This window comes from Aspergillus lucknowensis (genome assembly GCF_044049455.1).
Source record: "Aspergillus lucknowensis strain CBS 449.75 chromosome Unknown BJX67scaffold_32, whole genome shotgun sequence".
NCBI classification, from domain to species: domain Eukaryota; kingdom Fungi; phylum Ascomycota; class Eurotiomycetes; order Eurotiales; family Aspergillaceae; genus Aspergillus; species Aspergillus lucknowensis.
The window spans coordinates 95,656-109,452 of record NW_027263576.1 but is presented as its reverse complement, the minus strand read 5'-3'; the positions used below and the strand labels follow the sequence as shown (position 1 = coordinate 109,452).

General features: G+C 53.2%; 6 protein-coding genes across 6 annotated transcripts; 3 read left to right on the top strand and 3 right to left on the bottom strand.

The window, feature by feature from the left end:
• Positions 1–311: 311 nt before the first annotated feature.
• On the bottom strand, positions 312–1,496 carry BJX67DRAFT_182939 (CAP domain-containing protein). The gene is made up of 2 exons (XM_071025215.1): positions 713–1,496; positions 312–649 (listed from the first exon to the last, which is right to left on the bottom strand). Exons 1-2 carry the CDS (start codon positions 1,225–1,227, stop codon positions 349–351), a joined length of 816 nt encoding a protein of 271 aa, XP_070884344.1. The 5' UTR covers positions 1,228–1,496; the 3' UTR covers positions 312–348.
• Positions 1,497–2,498: 1,002 nt separating this feature from the next.
• BJX67DRAFT_182927 (uncharacterized protein) lies at positions 2,499–3,269 on the top strand. Its single transcript, XM_071025214.1, has one exon. The coding sequence runs from the start codon at positions 2,612–2,614 to the stop codon at positions 3,062–3,064; it is 453 nt and encodes a 150-aa protein (XP_070884343.1). The 5' UTR covers positions 2,499–2,611; the 3' UTR covers positions 3,065–3,269.
• Positions 3,270–6,096, bottom strand: BJX67DRAFT_182926 (thioredoxin domain-containing protein). Its single transcript, XM_071025213.1, has 4 exons — positions 5,904–6,096; positions 5,719–5,836; positions 4,156–5,661; positions 3,270–4,092 (listed from the first exon to the last, which is right to left on the bottom strand). The coding sequence occupies exons 1-4, from the start codon at positions 5,991–5,993 to the stop codon at positions 3,476–3,478; spliced, it is 2,331 nt and encodes a 776-aa protein (XP_070884342.1). The 5' UTR covers positions 5,994–6,096; the 3' UTR covers positions 3,270–3,475.
• A 356-nt stretch (positions 6,097–6,452) lies between these two features.
• On the bottom strand, positions 6,453–7,874 carry BJX67DRAFT_182924 (WD40 repeat domain-containing protein). The gene is made up of 4 exons (XM_071025212.1): positions 7,742–7,874; positions 7,513–7,678; positions 6,767–7,432; positions 6,453–6,711 (listed from the first exon to the last, which is right to left on the bottom strand). The coding sequence occupies exons 1-4, from the start codon at positions 7,780–7,782 to the stop codon at positions 6,463–6,465; spliced, it is 1,122 nt and encodes a 373-aa protein (XP_070884341.1). The 5' UTR covers positions 7,783–7,874; the 3' UTR covers positions 6,453–6,462.
• Positions 7,875–8,096: 222 nt separating this feature from the next.
• BJX67DRAFT_382851 (putative G2/M phase checkpoint control protein Sum2) lies at positions 8,097–10,154 on the top strand (the record flags this gene model as incomplete). Its single annotated transcript, XM_071033315.1, has 4 exons — positions 8,097–8,119; positions 8,174–8,209; positions 8,286–8,526; positions 8,799–10,154. The coding sequence occupies 4 exons, from the start codon at positions 8,097–8,099 to the stop codon at positions 10,152–10,154; spliced, it is 1,656 nt and encodes a 551-aa protein (XP_070884340.1).
• Positions 10,155–10,690: 536 nt separating this feature from the next.
• BJX67DRAFT_182851 (uncharacterized protein) lies at positions 10,691–12,512 on the top strand. Its single transcript, XM_071025211.1, has 6 exons — positions 10,691–11,131; positions 11,204–11,286; positions 11,333–11,477; positions 11,539–11,574; positions 11,649–12,261; positions 12,363–12,512. The coding sequence occupies exons 1-6, from the start codon at positions 10,952–10,954 to the stop codon at positions 12,401–12,403; spliced, it is 1,098 nt and encodes a 365-aa protein (XP_070884339.1). The 5' UTR covers positions 10,691–10,951; the 3' UTR covers positions 12,404–12,512.
• The last annotated feature ends 1,285 nt before the right edge of the window (positions 12,513–13,797 follow it).

The following is a 13,797-nucleotide window of genomic DNA, read 5'->3' as shown; positions in this document are numbered from 1 at the left end:
CGCCATATGCCCGGCCAAAAGAAGGAAGGACAAAAATGATTATCCACAAGATGCTTGATTTCACATTTTCAATATATCGAGTTCAATTCTCACGACTGACAGATACGCAGGGGACGTCCAGCTACGACAGATGATAATCTAGGGCGGCTCCAGCCAGGCGCTATCGCGCCCGTTTGTCTTTGGCTGTGGAGGTAGTGAACGTAGCATCCTGCCAATCGGAGACGGTGCTCCGAATTTATGCGGAGTAAGCGGCTCTTCCAAGAGGGCGGGCGATGTTGTCGGCGTACTCTCCGTCATAGTTTCCTTCGCAGCATGTCAGGTCAAATCAAGAGAAGGTCTATTGGGGGTCTAATGCTTACCTGGAGGGCTGTAGTTGCAGACAGTGAATGGAACCGCGGAACCGGAATCAACGTTTCCAAGGCTGTTGCAAACAGTAGTAGCGCAACCGACTTTAGTGGTTCCTGCCCACACGATCTGGGAGAAATGGCCCCACTTGTCAAACAGGGTCATATCGGGGCTAGGCTGTCCATAAAGGTCCTCGAAGTAACCTGCTTCATCGTTGTACATCAGGTTCGAGATCATGACACCAATTTCATCAGCGGCGACGCCATAGCCGATGTTCTGACCGTATCCACCACCGTTAATGCTTCTGTAGGAAGATTAGCTGGCATCCCACCTAGAAGCTAGGGAACGTTCAGAGGTGTAGACATACGTGTCATGTTGATAGACACAACGGTCAGCGAGTGCTTGCGCACTCGACTGGAGATCGGAAGACCAAGTAAGGTCGGGAGAAGAGTGATTGGCACGGTGAATGTTGTGGCTGAATAGAACCGTGCCCTGGTAAGTGTTGCTAGTGGGCACGGGCTCGGGGGCCTGGGTAGTGGTCGGGACCGTCGTCGATGTCGACTCTACGGCAGACCAGGTCGAGGACGAGGTCGAGGACGAGGTCGAGGACGAGGTCGTCTCCACTGGTGGTTTCGGTGCCACCGAAGAGGTGGTAGTAGGCTCTTGAGGGGCCGGGTCGGGAGCAGGGTCATGAACCTTGACCTCAGTCGAAGGGGCTTGAGTCGTGGGCTCCGCCGTAGGCTCAACGGTAACGGTCTTAGTAATGGTGACAATGGTCCAGTCGGTCACGGTAGTCGTGGTCCATTCGGTGACATAGGAAGGCTCGATTTCCGCCATCGCGCCGAGGGCGCACAGGGCACCCAAAAGGATGGAGGAGCGCATAACGGGTGATACCAGGGGTTGAGCGTAGAGGGTTCACGAGTTGCCAATGGGATATCGTCTGATCGTTCGAGCGACTTCTCCAGGAAGTGACCCGAGCGAACGATTCGAGGATTGCAACAGGGGAGCGACCTTGTACTTCACACAGACAACGATGGAAGAATCGAGTGTAACGACGTCGTCGGGAGGTGCAGATCGACTGCAACACGGATTGGGGATTCAGGAGGGATACGAATTCCAGCCGTGTCTTAAACGGGTTAAAGGAATGACAGCCTCGATGGACACTTTTTAAAAGAGTGGAAAAAGTGTGCCGAGACGGAAAGAGATGATGGAGAGAGGGAGATGGGAGATGGAGAGAGAAAGGAAGGGAAGCAAGAATCTCGAGAAATGAAGGCGAAGGACGTGGTCGATGCTTTGGGGGAGGATCGCAAAAGGAGAGAAGTTGGCCAGTGAGTGGGGCGCTCGATCTCGCTGGGGGATCAAACGCAAATTAATTCATCTCGACATTTGATGACGGGAGCCCACGCGGTTTCTTGTACTTGTCAACTCTTCAGGTCAAGCAGAAGGGATTGCTTTGTTTTATTTGAACTCCTCTCTCCTTCTTTGTTATGTTGAAGCCACGAGAGACTCGAACCATGGAATGCTTGACTCCTTTTTTTGTCGCGAGGACCTGAGCGAATTACCGTGCCGACTCGGAGGATCGTCTCTCGCCAGCACAAAGCATTCCACATGTGCCTGGGAGAATAATGCCCCAGCCATCGAGGCTTTAGCAGTCAGCGTCCACACGTTCCCCAGCAGTGGCCTCAATTGCAATTGAATCGCCATCCAGATTGCACTGCTTGAGCACAGATCAAACGGTGTGGTCAGACGCCCAAGACGCAGGAACGCCTCAAATGTTTCAGGAACGGAGATTTGGGGCCAATCAGCAGCGCCACCACGGGCCAAAAGCAATGGCAACTGCCAGTACTTGCATCGGTCGGACCAAGGATCTGCCTTTTCCAGCCTTCTCCTCTGGACTGCTCTTGTGCTTTCCCTCCTGATCCTTCTCGAGGCACAGTCCCGGAGATCTCCGCGCAGAAGGAGAGTTTTCCACTCCACAAAAACAACTCGTCATCCTCGATCCGGCCCACCAGATCAAATTAAATTCAGGGGAGACGGCCATGATTAACCACCAAAACTTGGCAACCCGGCAGCCGCTTTAGTGTTTCACCGTCGCACCTTAGCGCCAGCACATTGGCCGAGTTGCCCCATTCTCCTTCCTTCAGGGGCAAAATGTTGGCAAAGAAATCGTTGGCGTCTTCGCAGTCTGAGTCTGGAACCGGGTTCCTGCGCTGACAACCGGCTGACTCGCTTGGCGGACGGTGGTGAAGTTTTTCATTTCGGAAGGATGAGAGACTCAACGATTTTTTGTTGTATGCTTCGAACCTTCTTCTCGCTTCAGTCTCTCTCTCTGAGAGCCTCGGGCCGAGAAAACACGATGTTTCATCCACCAGCAAGCACGACAGATAGTTGCCCCGCTCCTCTCATCGCCTGGGCTCGGAAAAGGACTGACCAAATCATGGAACCGACCAACGCCCAGTCAGAGAACCTGGATAACGGAAGCTCATTTCAGACTTTTTCTTCCATGCCCCAGCAACTCGCCATCCTGCAAGAGCACTCGCCGCCGACTGTGGGCTTTGCATCTAATTTCTCATCAGCCGTCGTCGCACGATCTCAACCTAATCTCCGCGGCGAGTGGCCTAGAACGACAGAATCAGATATAAATTCATCTTTCTGGCTTTTCACCCTTTCAATCAGCATCTATGGACTTATTCTTTGGTGTTATTGGCTGGGTTTTTGATTTAAAAGACAGCGTGAAATTTAGTAAAAGGCCCTTCTGTGTCGTTGGGACCCTGATAGGTGCGGCCGTAGATATATACATTGAGCCCTGAAAGCGTGTTGATAGCAACCCTTAATGGTTACAGCCCAGCGACAAGTTCCTCGCAATTTTGACATTCTCCTGGTAGCAACAGGAGGATACAGTTTTCTGGGTTTCAAAGAAAAGCTTTCGGGGACTCAACCACCGGCGGTGCCGTAGTAGTACGCCACGGCTTGAAGCACCATATACTTCAACATCCATCAACATCCACATCAACCATCGGGACCTTGGAGTTTGCAACGTACTCAAGGATACTATTTTTAGCGAACGCGTGTAGGGTTAACTTCGCCAAACTTTCAATCAGATGGCCAACACATACTTCTACTCCAACTATTAGATATCAAGCGTCCGACAACGGCCCTCCTCACAAATAAGTAGATGGTTCTTTGGCGCCTCTGCGGCCTTCAGGTCCTTGAATAGCGAGTTCCGCGTCCGGAGCCAAGAAGACTCATTCTCGACAAAGTCTCCGTGCGAAGGCTGGATATCCACGAGAGCCGCCACCGTCGTTGAAGAGGTCGACAGTGTCAGGCCCGCTTCTGCACGAATTTTCTTCACCAACGCTTCCCGCGCTGGGACCGATTCGTTGGTAGATCCGCCTTCTGGAGATATAGTCGCCGTGCTGAGGACCCCTGTGACATTGCGCGTCCCTGTCTCTAATCCCACGATCGCGTCGAGGAGGCCCACAAAGAGGAATGGGTGCTGTAGAATTTCTACAGCGAAGGAGTGGCAGGTTTGACGGGCGAGAACGCGATAACCGTCTTCTTCTAAAAGGCTGGAAAGGCGGAGGAGATTGCGCGCAATGACTCCATTAACTGATGGCACTGCAGACTCAGTACCGGTCTTCAGACGGAGCAGGGGACCCGGCGACCCTGGGACAGGCGTCGATGGAGTCGTATAGTACCCTGCAGGGGTGGACCCGACGTGGGCAAGGAAATAGTCGTTGAGATAGCCTGTGGAAGAAAAGGTTTATCAGTATACCGGGGGGCCCTATTGGGATAAGGGAGGTAACATACGTTGCAACTGGTCAGCAAACTGTAGGTAGCTGTCATCGAAAGTCGCCTCATACATGTCCAGCAAACCACTAGCCAAGAAAGCGTAGTCTTCTGCAAACCCTGGAGTCGTTCCTTTGCTGCCATCACGATAAATGCGCCAGAGTTGGCCGGTGCCTTTGTCGAACAGTGTCTCTTTGATGAAACTGATTGCCTTGGCAGCAGCTTCCCGACAATGTGCTGATTTCGACTTCTCGATCTCTTCGAATAGAACGCTGCACTTCGCCAGAGCACCAATTGCTAGTCCATTCCATGAAACAATGATTTTGTCGTCCAACTCGGGCCGAACACGGGCCCTTTCCCGGTGTTCACGCAACTTTTGCTTTGCCGATTTAATTATTCGAACCACCTCGTCCTCACCTAAGCCAAATTCCTTTGCTAGCTTGCTTGGAGTAATTTTGACTGAAAGGACATTCTGGTCCATGAACTCATCATGGGGGTCATTCTCTGGTGCGATATTTCCATCAGGAAGCACACCCCAGTGACGGGCGCAAACACCAGCATCTCGTCGCCCGAGGACTTGGGTTAATTCCTTCAGGGTCCAAACATAAAAGGCTCCTTCTCGCTTTTCAGAATCGTTCTGGGTGGGTAGACTGTCGGCATCCTCAGAAGAATAGAAAGCACCAGTCGGCGACTGGATCGGAGGGGAAGTAAGGTATGTAACAAGATCATAAACTGCGCCCAGAAGTTCAGGGCTGTGAGTGATCTTGAAGGCATCAACGTAAACATCCAGAAGCTGGGCTTGGTCATATAACATTTTCTCAAAGTGAGGTAGTCCCCAATCGGCCGTGACACTATACCGAGCAAACCCATGGCCGATATGATCCCGTATGCCCCCGCGGGCCATGCTTATTAAGGTATCAACCGCCATTGCCGTGGCGTTCTCGCATTCTTTTTGTCCGACAATATCGGTCACTGCGCTTGGGTAGACCCCAAGACGGAGAAGGAAGCTCAAATTGGTTGGAGTAGGGAATTTCGGCGCTCTCGAGAATCCTCCGTTGGCTGTATCATACCGGGATGCAAAATGCTGATATGCCTCTTCTAGAAGCTCAATATCAAGATCTTCATCGCCCTGGCGGTCACCCTGATACGTATGCGTGCCCTCCTCAGCAAATTCCCTGAGCTGTTTCGTAATTTCTTTTGCGCTGTCGCGGCATCGCTGCTGCTGGGTATTCCAGACAGCTCTCAATTTTTCAAGAATTTCAATGAAGCTGACAGTCTCAGGGCCATGCAACGACGTCGAATTTGGTCCCGGCCAGTACGTGCCGCCGAAGACAGGCTCGAGATCCGGAGTCAAGAAGACATTCAACGGCCAACCTCCAGAGCCAGTGGTTGCTTGAACATAATTCATGTATATATCATCGACATCAGGCCTTTCTTCTCGGTCGACCTTGATCGGGATAAAGGATTCGTTGAGAAGCGAAGCCACCTCTTGCGACATGAATGACTCTTTCTCCATAACGTGGCACCCTGTCGAGAATTAGCAACTGCCATTGATTAACATGACAACAACTAATAAGGATGTACAGTGGCATGCTGAATAGCCGATACTGAGAAAGATCAGCCGGTTATACCTCCTGGCAAGCTCCATGCTTTCCGCATCCCATAGTTGCCAGGCCACGGGATTATGGCCGTGTGCTCGCACCTGCACATGATCCAGTCAATACAGATTAGGTATTTGAAGGTTATAATGGATTCTGAAGCTTACTTACATATGGCGATTTACTCGCTCCCAGCCGATTAACGAGCTTGGGGCCCGCGCTCGTCGTACTGCCCTGTGCCTGGGACTGTTGCGCCTGCATGTTTGGCAGCCCTGTATTATGGATCAATCTACTCTTTGATATGTATATACTTCGGTAGAACCCGAGGGGAGAGGGTTATAGGTTGCGAAGCTGTCCGCCCGCACTGGTATGTTCGCCGGAGGCGGGGAAGCTGATATGTAAGATGAGAGAGCAAATCAGAAGTCAGTCAGGAAGGTGATCGACGAACGCCTCCTGAGCTCCGAAGGAATGCTTGGTGCTCATGCGAGTGGCAAGCAACGACACAGAGGCTCAAGGAGCGAGGATGGGCGGACGGTTTCGCGCGTTGGCTGCTTCAAATTATTGATCGCCGTTCGCCCTCCGATTTGCGTCATGATCGCATGGGTCACGTGGCACATTCTTTGCGTGTCGACTGCGTCCGTGGGGATAGGTACGACAGCTACTACTCGGTTCCTGCTCCTACGAGTTTGCCCTCTTCCAGTGCTTTTATAATTTAGCCCTTGCCGTTTGGTTAATCCTCCTCCAGTAGCTCTGCCAACTCCCGCTCTTCCTCTTCAGTCAACATTGACTCTGGTTTGCCTGGCTGTTCGTCGGCCGGAGGTTTTGTTGCCCGTGCCACGGCATTCTGAAGGTCCTCGGCTTTTAGAGACCACTGTCTTACAGTAGCATCAATACTAATGCTGGCCAGTATCGACCCAACGAGAGCTAAACCGGTCACTTCCTCATAATGACCAGAGAAAGTGTGGTATAGTTGTCCGGTCTGAGAAATTTTGGTCAGCAGAAAGACGTATTAAGAATAGAGGAAGAAAACGCACCGATCGGTTCCAGACACGGATCTCTTCGTCACGGCAGGCAGTAATTACCCAGCCACCTCGCTCGTCGACTACTACATCTCGCACAAAGTCAGGGTGGCTAAGCGTGAGATTCGGTTTCCATGAATCATCTCGAACAAGACATTTAGCTGTTTTATCCGCGGAAGCTGTCCAGAGATCTCCATCCTGGTCAAAAAAGAGCTTATAGATGTTCGTATCGTGGGCCAACAAAGCCTCCGTACCGGTAAGGTCCTGACTGCCTTTAGAGATACCGAAGTGACGAATCTCCCTGTCGCTACCCGCGCTAAACACGATTTGTTCGGAATTATCGGGATCAGTTGTAGTCGGGTCAATCGATAGATCCTGAATCCCTTTTGTGTGGCCCTTGAGGACGTGTAGGCGTTGCCCGGTTGCCATATCGAAGACTAGTATTTGCGCATCGGCACCACCCGTAACCAGCAGGTCCTGGCCTTTGAGTCTCGTACTAACTACCGACCTTACAAAATCGGTGTGGCCTTCATATCGTAGTTTCGGTTGTTTTGACTGCACATCCCAGCTCCAGATGGTCTTGTCCCAGCATCCGGCGAACAAGAGTTGGCTGTCGGGGCTGAAACAGAGACTCGTGACAGGTGCGGTTGGCCCTTTAAATATAGCAGCTGTTTCACCGGTCTACATGCAGAGAAGACGGTGTATGAGTTAGCAGCAATAGCAAGATAAAAATGCGGTAGCTCGCAGTTGGATCAACATACTTCGAGGATTATTTTTCTGACCGTTCCACCACTCTGGGCGACATAGACGGAACCCTCATTCAGAGGATCCGCTTGGATAGCGAGGATTTTGCTCTGCAGTCTGATGGGAGAACCATTCGTGTTTTTCGATTTGGCGTCCTTTCGCCTCTGCTCATCAAGAGCGGATCTAGAATCATCAGCGAAATGTGAAAAGACGAGATGCGGAGTAAGGCGTGTTGAGGGAACGAACGTCGTTTGGAAGAAGTCATCCCGATGGGAGGAAGTGGACATGATGGGCGAAAGGGAAAGTTAGAGAAAGGAATTCTATACTATTCACAGGAACAGAGGCTGGGAGAGCAATAATTGATGCTCCTTGATCCTGCATGGCCCGGCAGAACTGCTCTCGGAGCTCCTGTGGGCCACCGTAGCCCTCAGCCCTTTTCCCACCAAACTCTGCTTTGTCCTTCCTCCGCCTCCTCTCCTCACCTCCATCCCATCTCCCCCCGTTCCTCTCCACGCCATTGTCCTTTCTTCTTAAACTCCAATCCTTCCTATCCCCTATCTCCCTATATTTGCTCGCGCGGCAATCGCGCCTTCTCGCCAAAATGGATATGAACCATTTAATAGGGTCAGTGGCCTGAGCTCGGGTATGCGCGGCGACCTTGGAGTTAACACCTGGCAGTCAGCGGTTCAACCTGATCTCCAAGAGCGACATCCGGTATGTTCTTCGCATTGTTGTTTAGTTCTCCAGCTCCCGCGCCCCATTATATTGGTGTTTCTCTGACCCCATCCAGCTATGTTGGCACTTTACATGAGATCAACCCGGAAGCCTCGACCATTGCCTTGCAGAATGTTGTGTCATTTGGGACCGAGGGCAGGCGAGGCAATCCCGCCGAGGAGATTTCCCCTTCCAATAGCATCTACGAATACATTGTGTTCCGCGGGAGCGATGTGAAAGATATCAGTGTTGCCGAGGACAAGAAGGAGAACGCACTTCCGGAACCTCAGATGCCAGATGACCCAGCAATCCTAGGGGTGAGTACATCTGTCTAATCTTCACCAACCCATTCTTTCCACCTCAGCACCCTCGTCTCTCTTATCTTGTGGGTGTTGGTCGAATGTATGATCGCATGATGAAATATTTCGGATGTAAACTCACAGACCTGTTCTGAAATGCGCAAACAACCGTGTGGAGATTTCCGTTGCCTTCCTTCTGAATGGATCATACGCGCAAACCTTTTTGTTACTTTTCTCTCTCTTTTTTAAATGGCAAGAAGACAGAGCATCTGGCTGACTTCGGTTCTTAGAGCGCACCTCATCCAGGACCAGGACCTCAAGGCCTCCCCCCGCAGCCGCAACAGCCGCCGCAGCAACCGCACCAGCAACCCCAACAGGGGCCTCGTCCCCCCCCTCCTGGATACCCTCAACAACCTCAGTTTCAAGGTTATTATGGCCCCTATGGACCACGGTATCCCCCATTCCCACCCGGTCCCGGATACCCATCTATGCCGTATGGTGCGCCCCCAGGTTGGTACCCTCCTCCTGGTCAGGGCTTTCCTCAAGGCCCAGGCCAGCTTCCTCCTCAAGTGCCGATTGGGCCTCCCGGTCAGCACCGCACGCCTCCATCTCAAGGGGTGGCCCCGGATGCCCCCAGAACTACTTCAGAGCTTCCAGTTGGCGATCGTCCTTTGAGCAAGCCCGCTGACCAGAACGCTCCTGCACCTCCTGCACCTCCTGCAGCGGCTGAGAACGCGCCGACCCCGCCAGTTGAATCGAAGCCTTCAGTGACAGAAGCCGTTAAGGCAACAACCGCTCCGACTGAGAGGATACCCCCGACTGGACCTAGGGCTGTGCGTGCCCCCCCTGTCATACCAATTTCCGCCCCTACCAAATCCAGCGCCCCTGCGGCTCCCAGCGCTCCCCTCGCTCCTTCCAACGCGAACAATGTGACCCAAGGCACCGCTCAAGCCGCCATTACCGAGGCGACCCGTGCGGCAACAGCCGCTGTCGCAGCAGCGATGGCAAAGTTGCCTCAACCCAATGGTCAGAAGAAACCACAGCACACGGATACCTCGTTGGAGGGGGTTACCCGGCAGCTGAATGAGCTGAAACCGTATGAAGGTAACCGTGCTCCTCGCGGTGGTCAGCAATCTCGTGGTCGTGGCGGCCACCGAGGTCACTACCAACAAGCGCAAAACAAGAAACTCGAAGTGCCAGATACAGACTATGACTTTGAGACGGCCAACGCCAAATTCAACAAGCAGGATCTGGTCAAAGAAGCGATTGCGACCGGCTCCCCTGTCCAAGAGGTTGAATCACCCTCTCAGGTGTCCAGCGCTGCTGAGCTTCCCCCAACAACTCAGAACGCCAATGTCTACAACAGGACGACATCGTTCTTCGACAACATCTCAAGCGAAGCTCGAGATCGCGAAGAAGGTACGGGCACCCGATCTGGGGGCCGGGAATGGCGTGGTGAAGAGGAGAAGCGGAATATTGAGACGTTCGGCCAGGGCAGCGTCGATGGGTACAGGAGCAGCTACCGTGGTCGTGGTAGAGGACGTGGCCACGGTCGCGGCCGAGGCGGCTATGGTCGTGGTTACGGGTCTCGAGGTCGCGGAGGCCGCAACATCTCCCAATCAACCGGCGTGCCGACGCCTAATTGATCTGTCTGTCCCACTTTGAATTACCTCTAGTTCGGGAACGATCTGTTTGATGGCTGCATTTAGCATTGTCTTTTGCTACGATCTTTTTCTGTCTGACTTGGAAGTGACGGAATCCTTCCTCAGCTCTTCACATCTCTGTCAATCTTTTCGGCGTCGGGTGATAGCATTCTTCGAACGGCTCGAGTACTCCACGAGACTCGCAGACTGCTTGGATCCGCATCAGCTTTACGATGGGCAGGCTTGGTGTTTGTATTCGGCGTTTGTTTCGTTATGCGCATGGATTGGTGGTGGGCCTTGGTTGCATCATCTACATTCTCGGAATTGATGCCGCCTTCTTTGTTGATTTCAGCACGGTTGTGTCCTGGGAGCGCTTCCTTGCCGTGGACGAGGACGGTGCTTATGTATCATATGTAGCGGACGATGCCAGTCCTGAATCAGAAAAATGCATAAAACGAGGGAGATCCGATGGTCGACCTCGGTAATAACGAGAGTTCGTATGCGTTTCCTTGGGATGAGTTTGAGAAGGTGGGGTTTGGATGCGCTTTCTTCCCCTCACTTTGCAACTTCTCCTCTTCTCCCCACACTCGACCAACTCTTCTGATTTGCTCCCCTCCGACCTCAAAAGGTCAACCAGGCCCCAGGGACATGGACTTCCTCGGCCAAGAAAGTTCCATAACCGAACGGCGATGGTGGCCCCCAAGTCTTGATGCTCATCATGCCTCCTCCCCTCTTTCTCCTGGACGAACCTACACGTCAATCGCAAGAGATACCTCCGTGACAGCACCAATACACCCATAATGAGCCCAACCAATCGCCTCAGCCAAGTCGTCGACTCGCTCACCGGGCGTGCCGCCGTCCAGAACCCTAACCAGCTCCCCTGGAACCCAGATGCATCGCGGTTCCCCTCTCGTCGCGAATTGCCCAAGATATCGGGGGCTCCAGACGAGGCAGCTTGGGTCTGGGGGAAGGATGACCAGGTATTCTTTCCTCATTCTTCGCTGCCCTGGTGGAGAAGCGCAGAGGATATAGACGGCTAATACTATACTCAGATTGGCCGGTTGAATCTCCTCACCCCAACGAGGGTGAAGGCTGCAGCGGCGGAGATCAAGACTGGGGAGATGGTTCGCTTGGAGTATGTCCCAGTCTTTCTACGTTGATCGAAGTGTTGATGGGAATAGTCTACCCCTTGACGTGCCCAAGACCCCGGCGTTCGGACGTGAGGTCTTCCAGCATAAGATCAAGCCGTTGGGCAGCGGAGTGGGCTATGACGATTTGTATATCCTGAACACGCAAAGTGGGACTCAGTGGGATGGATTTCGACATGTATGGGCCCCCTTGTTCCTCTACCTACGATCGAGCTTACGGCTAACGGCCGATCTTATAGTTTGCTCACTTGGGCACAAAATGCTTCTACAACGGCGTTAGTCACCCCTACACAACGCTCCTCATCAATGCTAAAGGAACCGTAACTAACACGCTTGGTGGAAATAAAAGGCAAGAGCCGACGACATCGACGGCCCCTACCCCACAACCCGCTGTAGCATCCACCACTGGGCAAACCACGGCATCGCCGCGCGCGCAGTTCTCCTCGACTACAGACACTACGCCGAAACCCACAACATCACCTACGACCCCTACACCAGCCACGCAATCTCCCACGCAGACCTAACCGCCTGCGCCGCGTTCCAAGGCATCGACATCCGCCCCGAGTCAGCAGGCGGCTCCATAAGACCAGGCGACATCCTCCTCGTCCGCTCCGGCTTCATCCAGCGGTGTAACCAGCTCTCCCCCAATGAACGGACCGCGGCTGCGCTCCGCACGCATGACGACCTCCAGTGGGCTGGGCTGAAGCAGGAAGAGACGATTCTAGACTGGTTGCATGATTGCTATTTTGCCGCGGTGGCGGGTGATTCTCCGACGTTCGAGTGCTGGCCCGTTACGTCGACGGAGGGCGGGAGGGGGAAGATCGGGTTCATGCACCAGAATATCTTGGCGCTTTGGGGGATGCCGTTGGGGGAGATGTGGGATTTGGAGAAGCTTGCGGGGACTTGTCGGCGGTTGGGCAGGTGGACGTTCTTTTTGACGAGTGCGCCGGCGAATGTTGTTGGTATGCTCCCCTCCCTCGCCTCTCTTTCTACTTTCTCCCTCGCTTTTAGATTTGTGTTTCTTGCGTTGTGAGGTTGGTTGGGTGAGCTAATTGGTGTCTAGGTGGTGTGAGTTCGCATCCCAATGCGACGGCTATCTTCTAAGTCAGTTCAGTTTCAATCTCGGCCCCAAATCTCGGTAGGTAGATATCCATGTGTAGCCAGAGAGAAGGTGATCATAGTCAATTGTTCCGTCAAACATAACTCATGTACATTCATGAAAGGCATATCTCATCGTATCATCCAATCGACTCTCGTCCAATCTCAAGTCAGCCAGAGATAGTTACTCGTACTGGTAGGACAAAATGCAAGAAATGTTGTATCAAAAGAAATCCTCAGGCCACTGAAACCCGTCAGCCGGGACCTTCCCGTCTCTCTGCCTCTGTACCCGCCTCTTCCCCATCTCCTTCGCGAGACGGCGATCGACCTTGGCTGCTGTCGCGGCAAGGTCCTTCGGTAATGGAGGAACAGGCGGGATATACTCGTATCTCGCTTTTCGTCGAACAGAGGTAGAGGTCGGGTTTGCAGGCGTTTGATGGGGTTCAGAGTCTGGCAATTCTAATTCGGAGCTGCCAATGTGTTCCTCATTTTCATCATTCTGCAGGGTATTCTTCTCATTCTCATATCCATTCTCTTTATTCTCGTCAGGACCAAGAGAAGTCGTAGAGCGTAAATCAACGCGACCCCTCTTCATCTTCAGCACAGGCGTCGCAGACGTGTTCCGTGGATTCGTGGACCGCAGCACGCGCTCTTCAGCAACAGGCGAAGGGGTACTCTCTGCGACTGCTGCTGCTGGGCTGCTTTTATGTTTCTGCATGCGCTCCACGGAGCCTGGGCTGTCACCGCGGGCAGTTTTGGGGAGTTTCGCTATGCGGGAAAGGGCGGGTGCTGCCGGTGCTGCCGGTGCTGACTGTGCTGACGTTGCGATTTGGTTTCGGGCTGGGTCTTCTAGAGCCGCTAGATTATATAGGGGTTGTCGTTGTTGGTCCTCCTGCTCATCGATTGGGTTCCGTCTCTTCGATTCGGCACCGGGTGACTTGCGCTTGCGAGATAAGCTGTGTGCAGAGCGGGAGCGAGGTGTAGACAGGGACGTCTTCCGCCAGGGTCTTGGGGATAGGAGACTTGTTTTGTCCACACGTACTTGATTTCGAGGTCTGGTAGATTCGGATCCGGGTTCTGGGTCGGTGGTCTCTGGGAGTGGGCTCAACGGAGCGGCTGGCTCCAAGTCGTGCAGCAGCCTTTCCGACGGCAATGACGGCAATGCTCCTGGAATGAACTTTCGCTGGTAGGGCCTCTCCTCATGAAGGTCTTGCACCAAAAGCTCTTCCTCGCTAGTGAGTTCTTGCAACTCCCGTCGAGCCCGTTCGAGCTTGTCCTCTAGGTCACTAACCCTCTTAAGGAGCTTAGCCTGCCGCTGCATATCCTTGCGAGACTTTTGATGTCGGACTTCTTGCCCGCGGCTGTCAAGGTGCTGCAACAATGATGACATGCCATCCGGC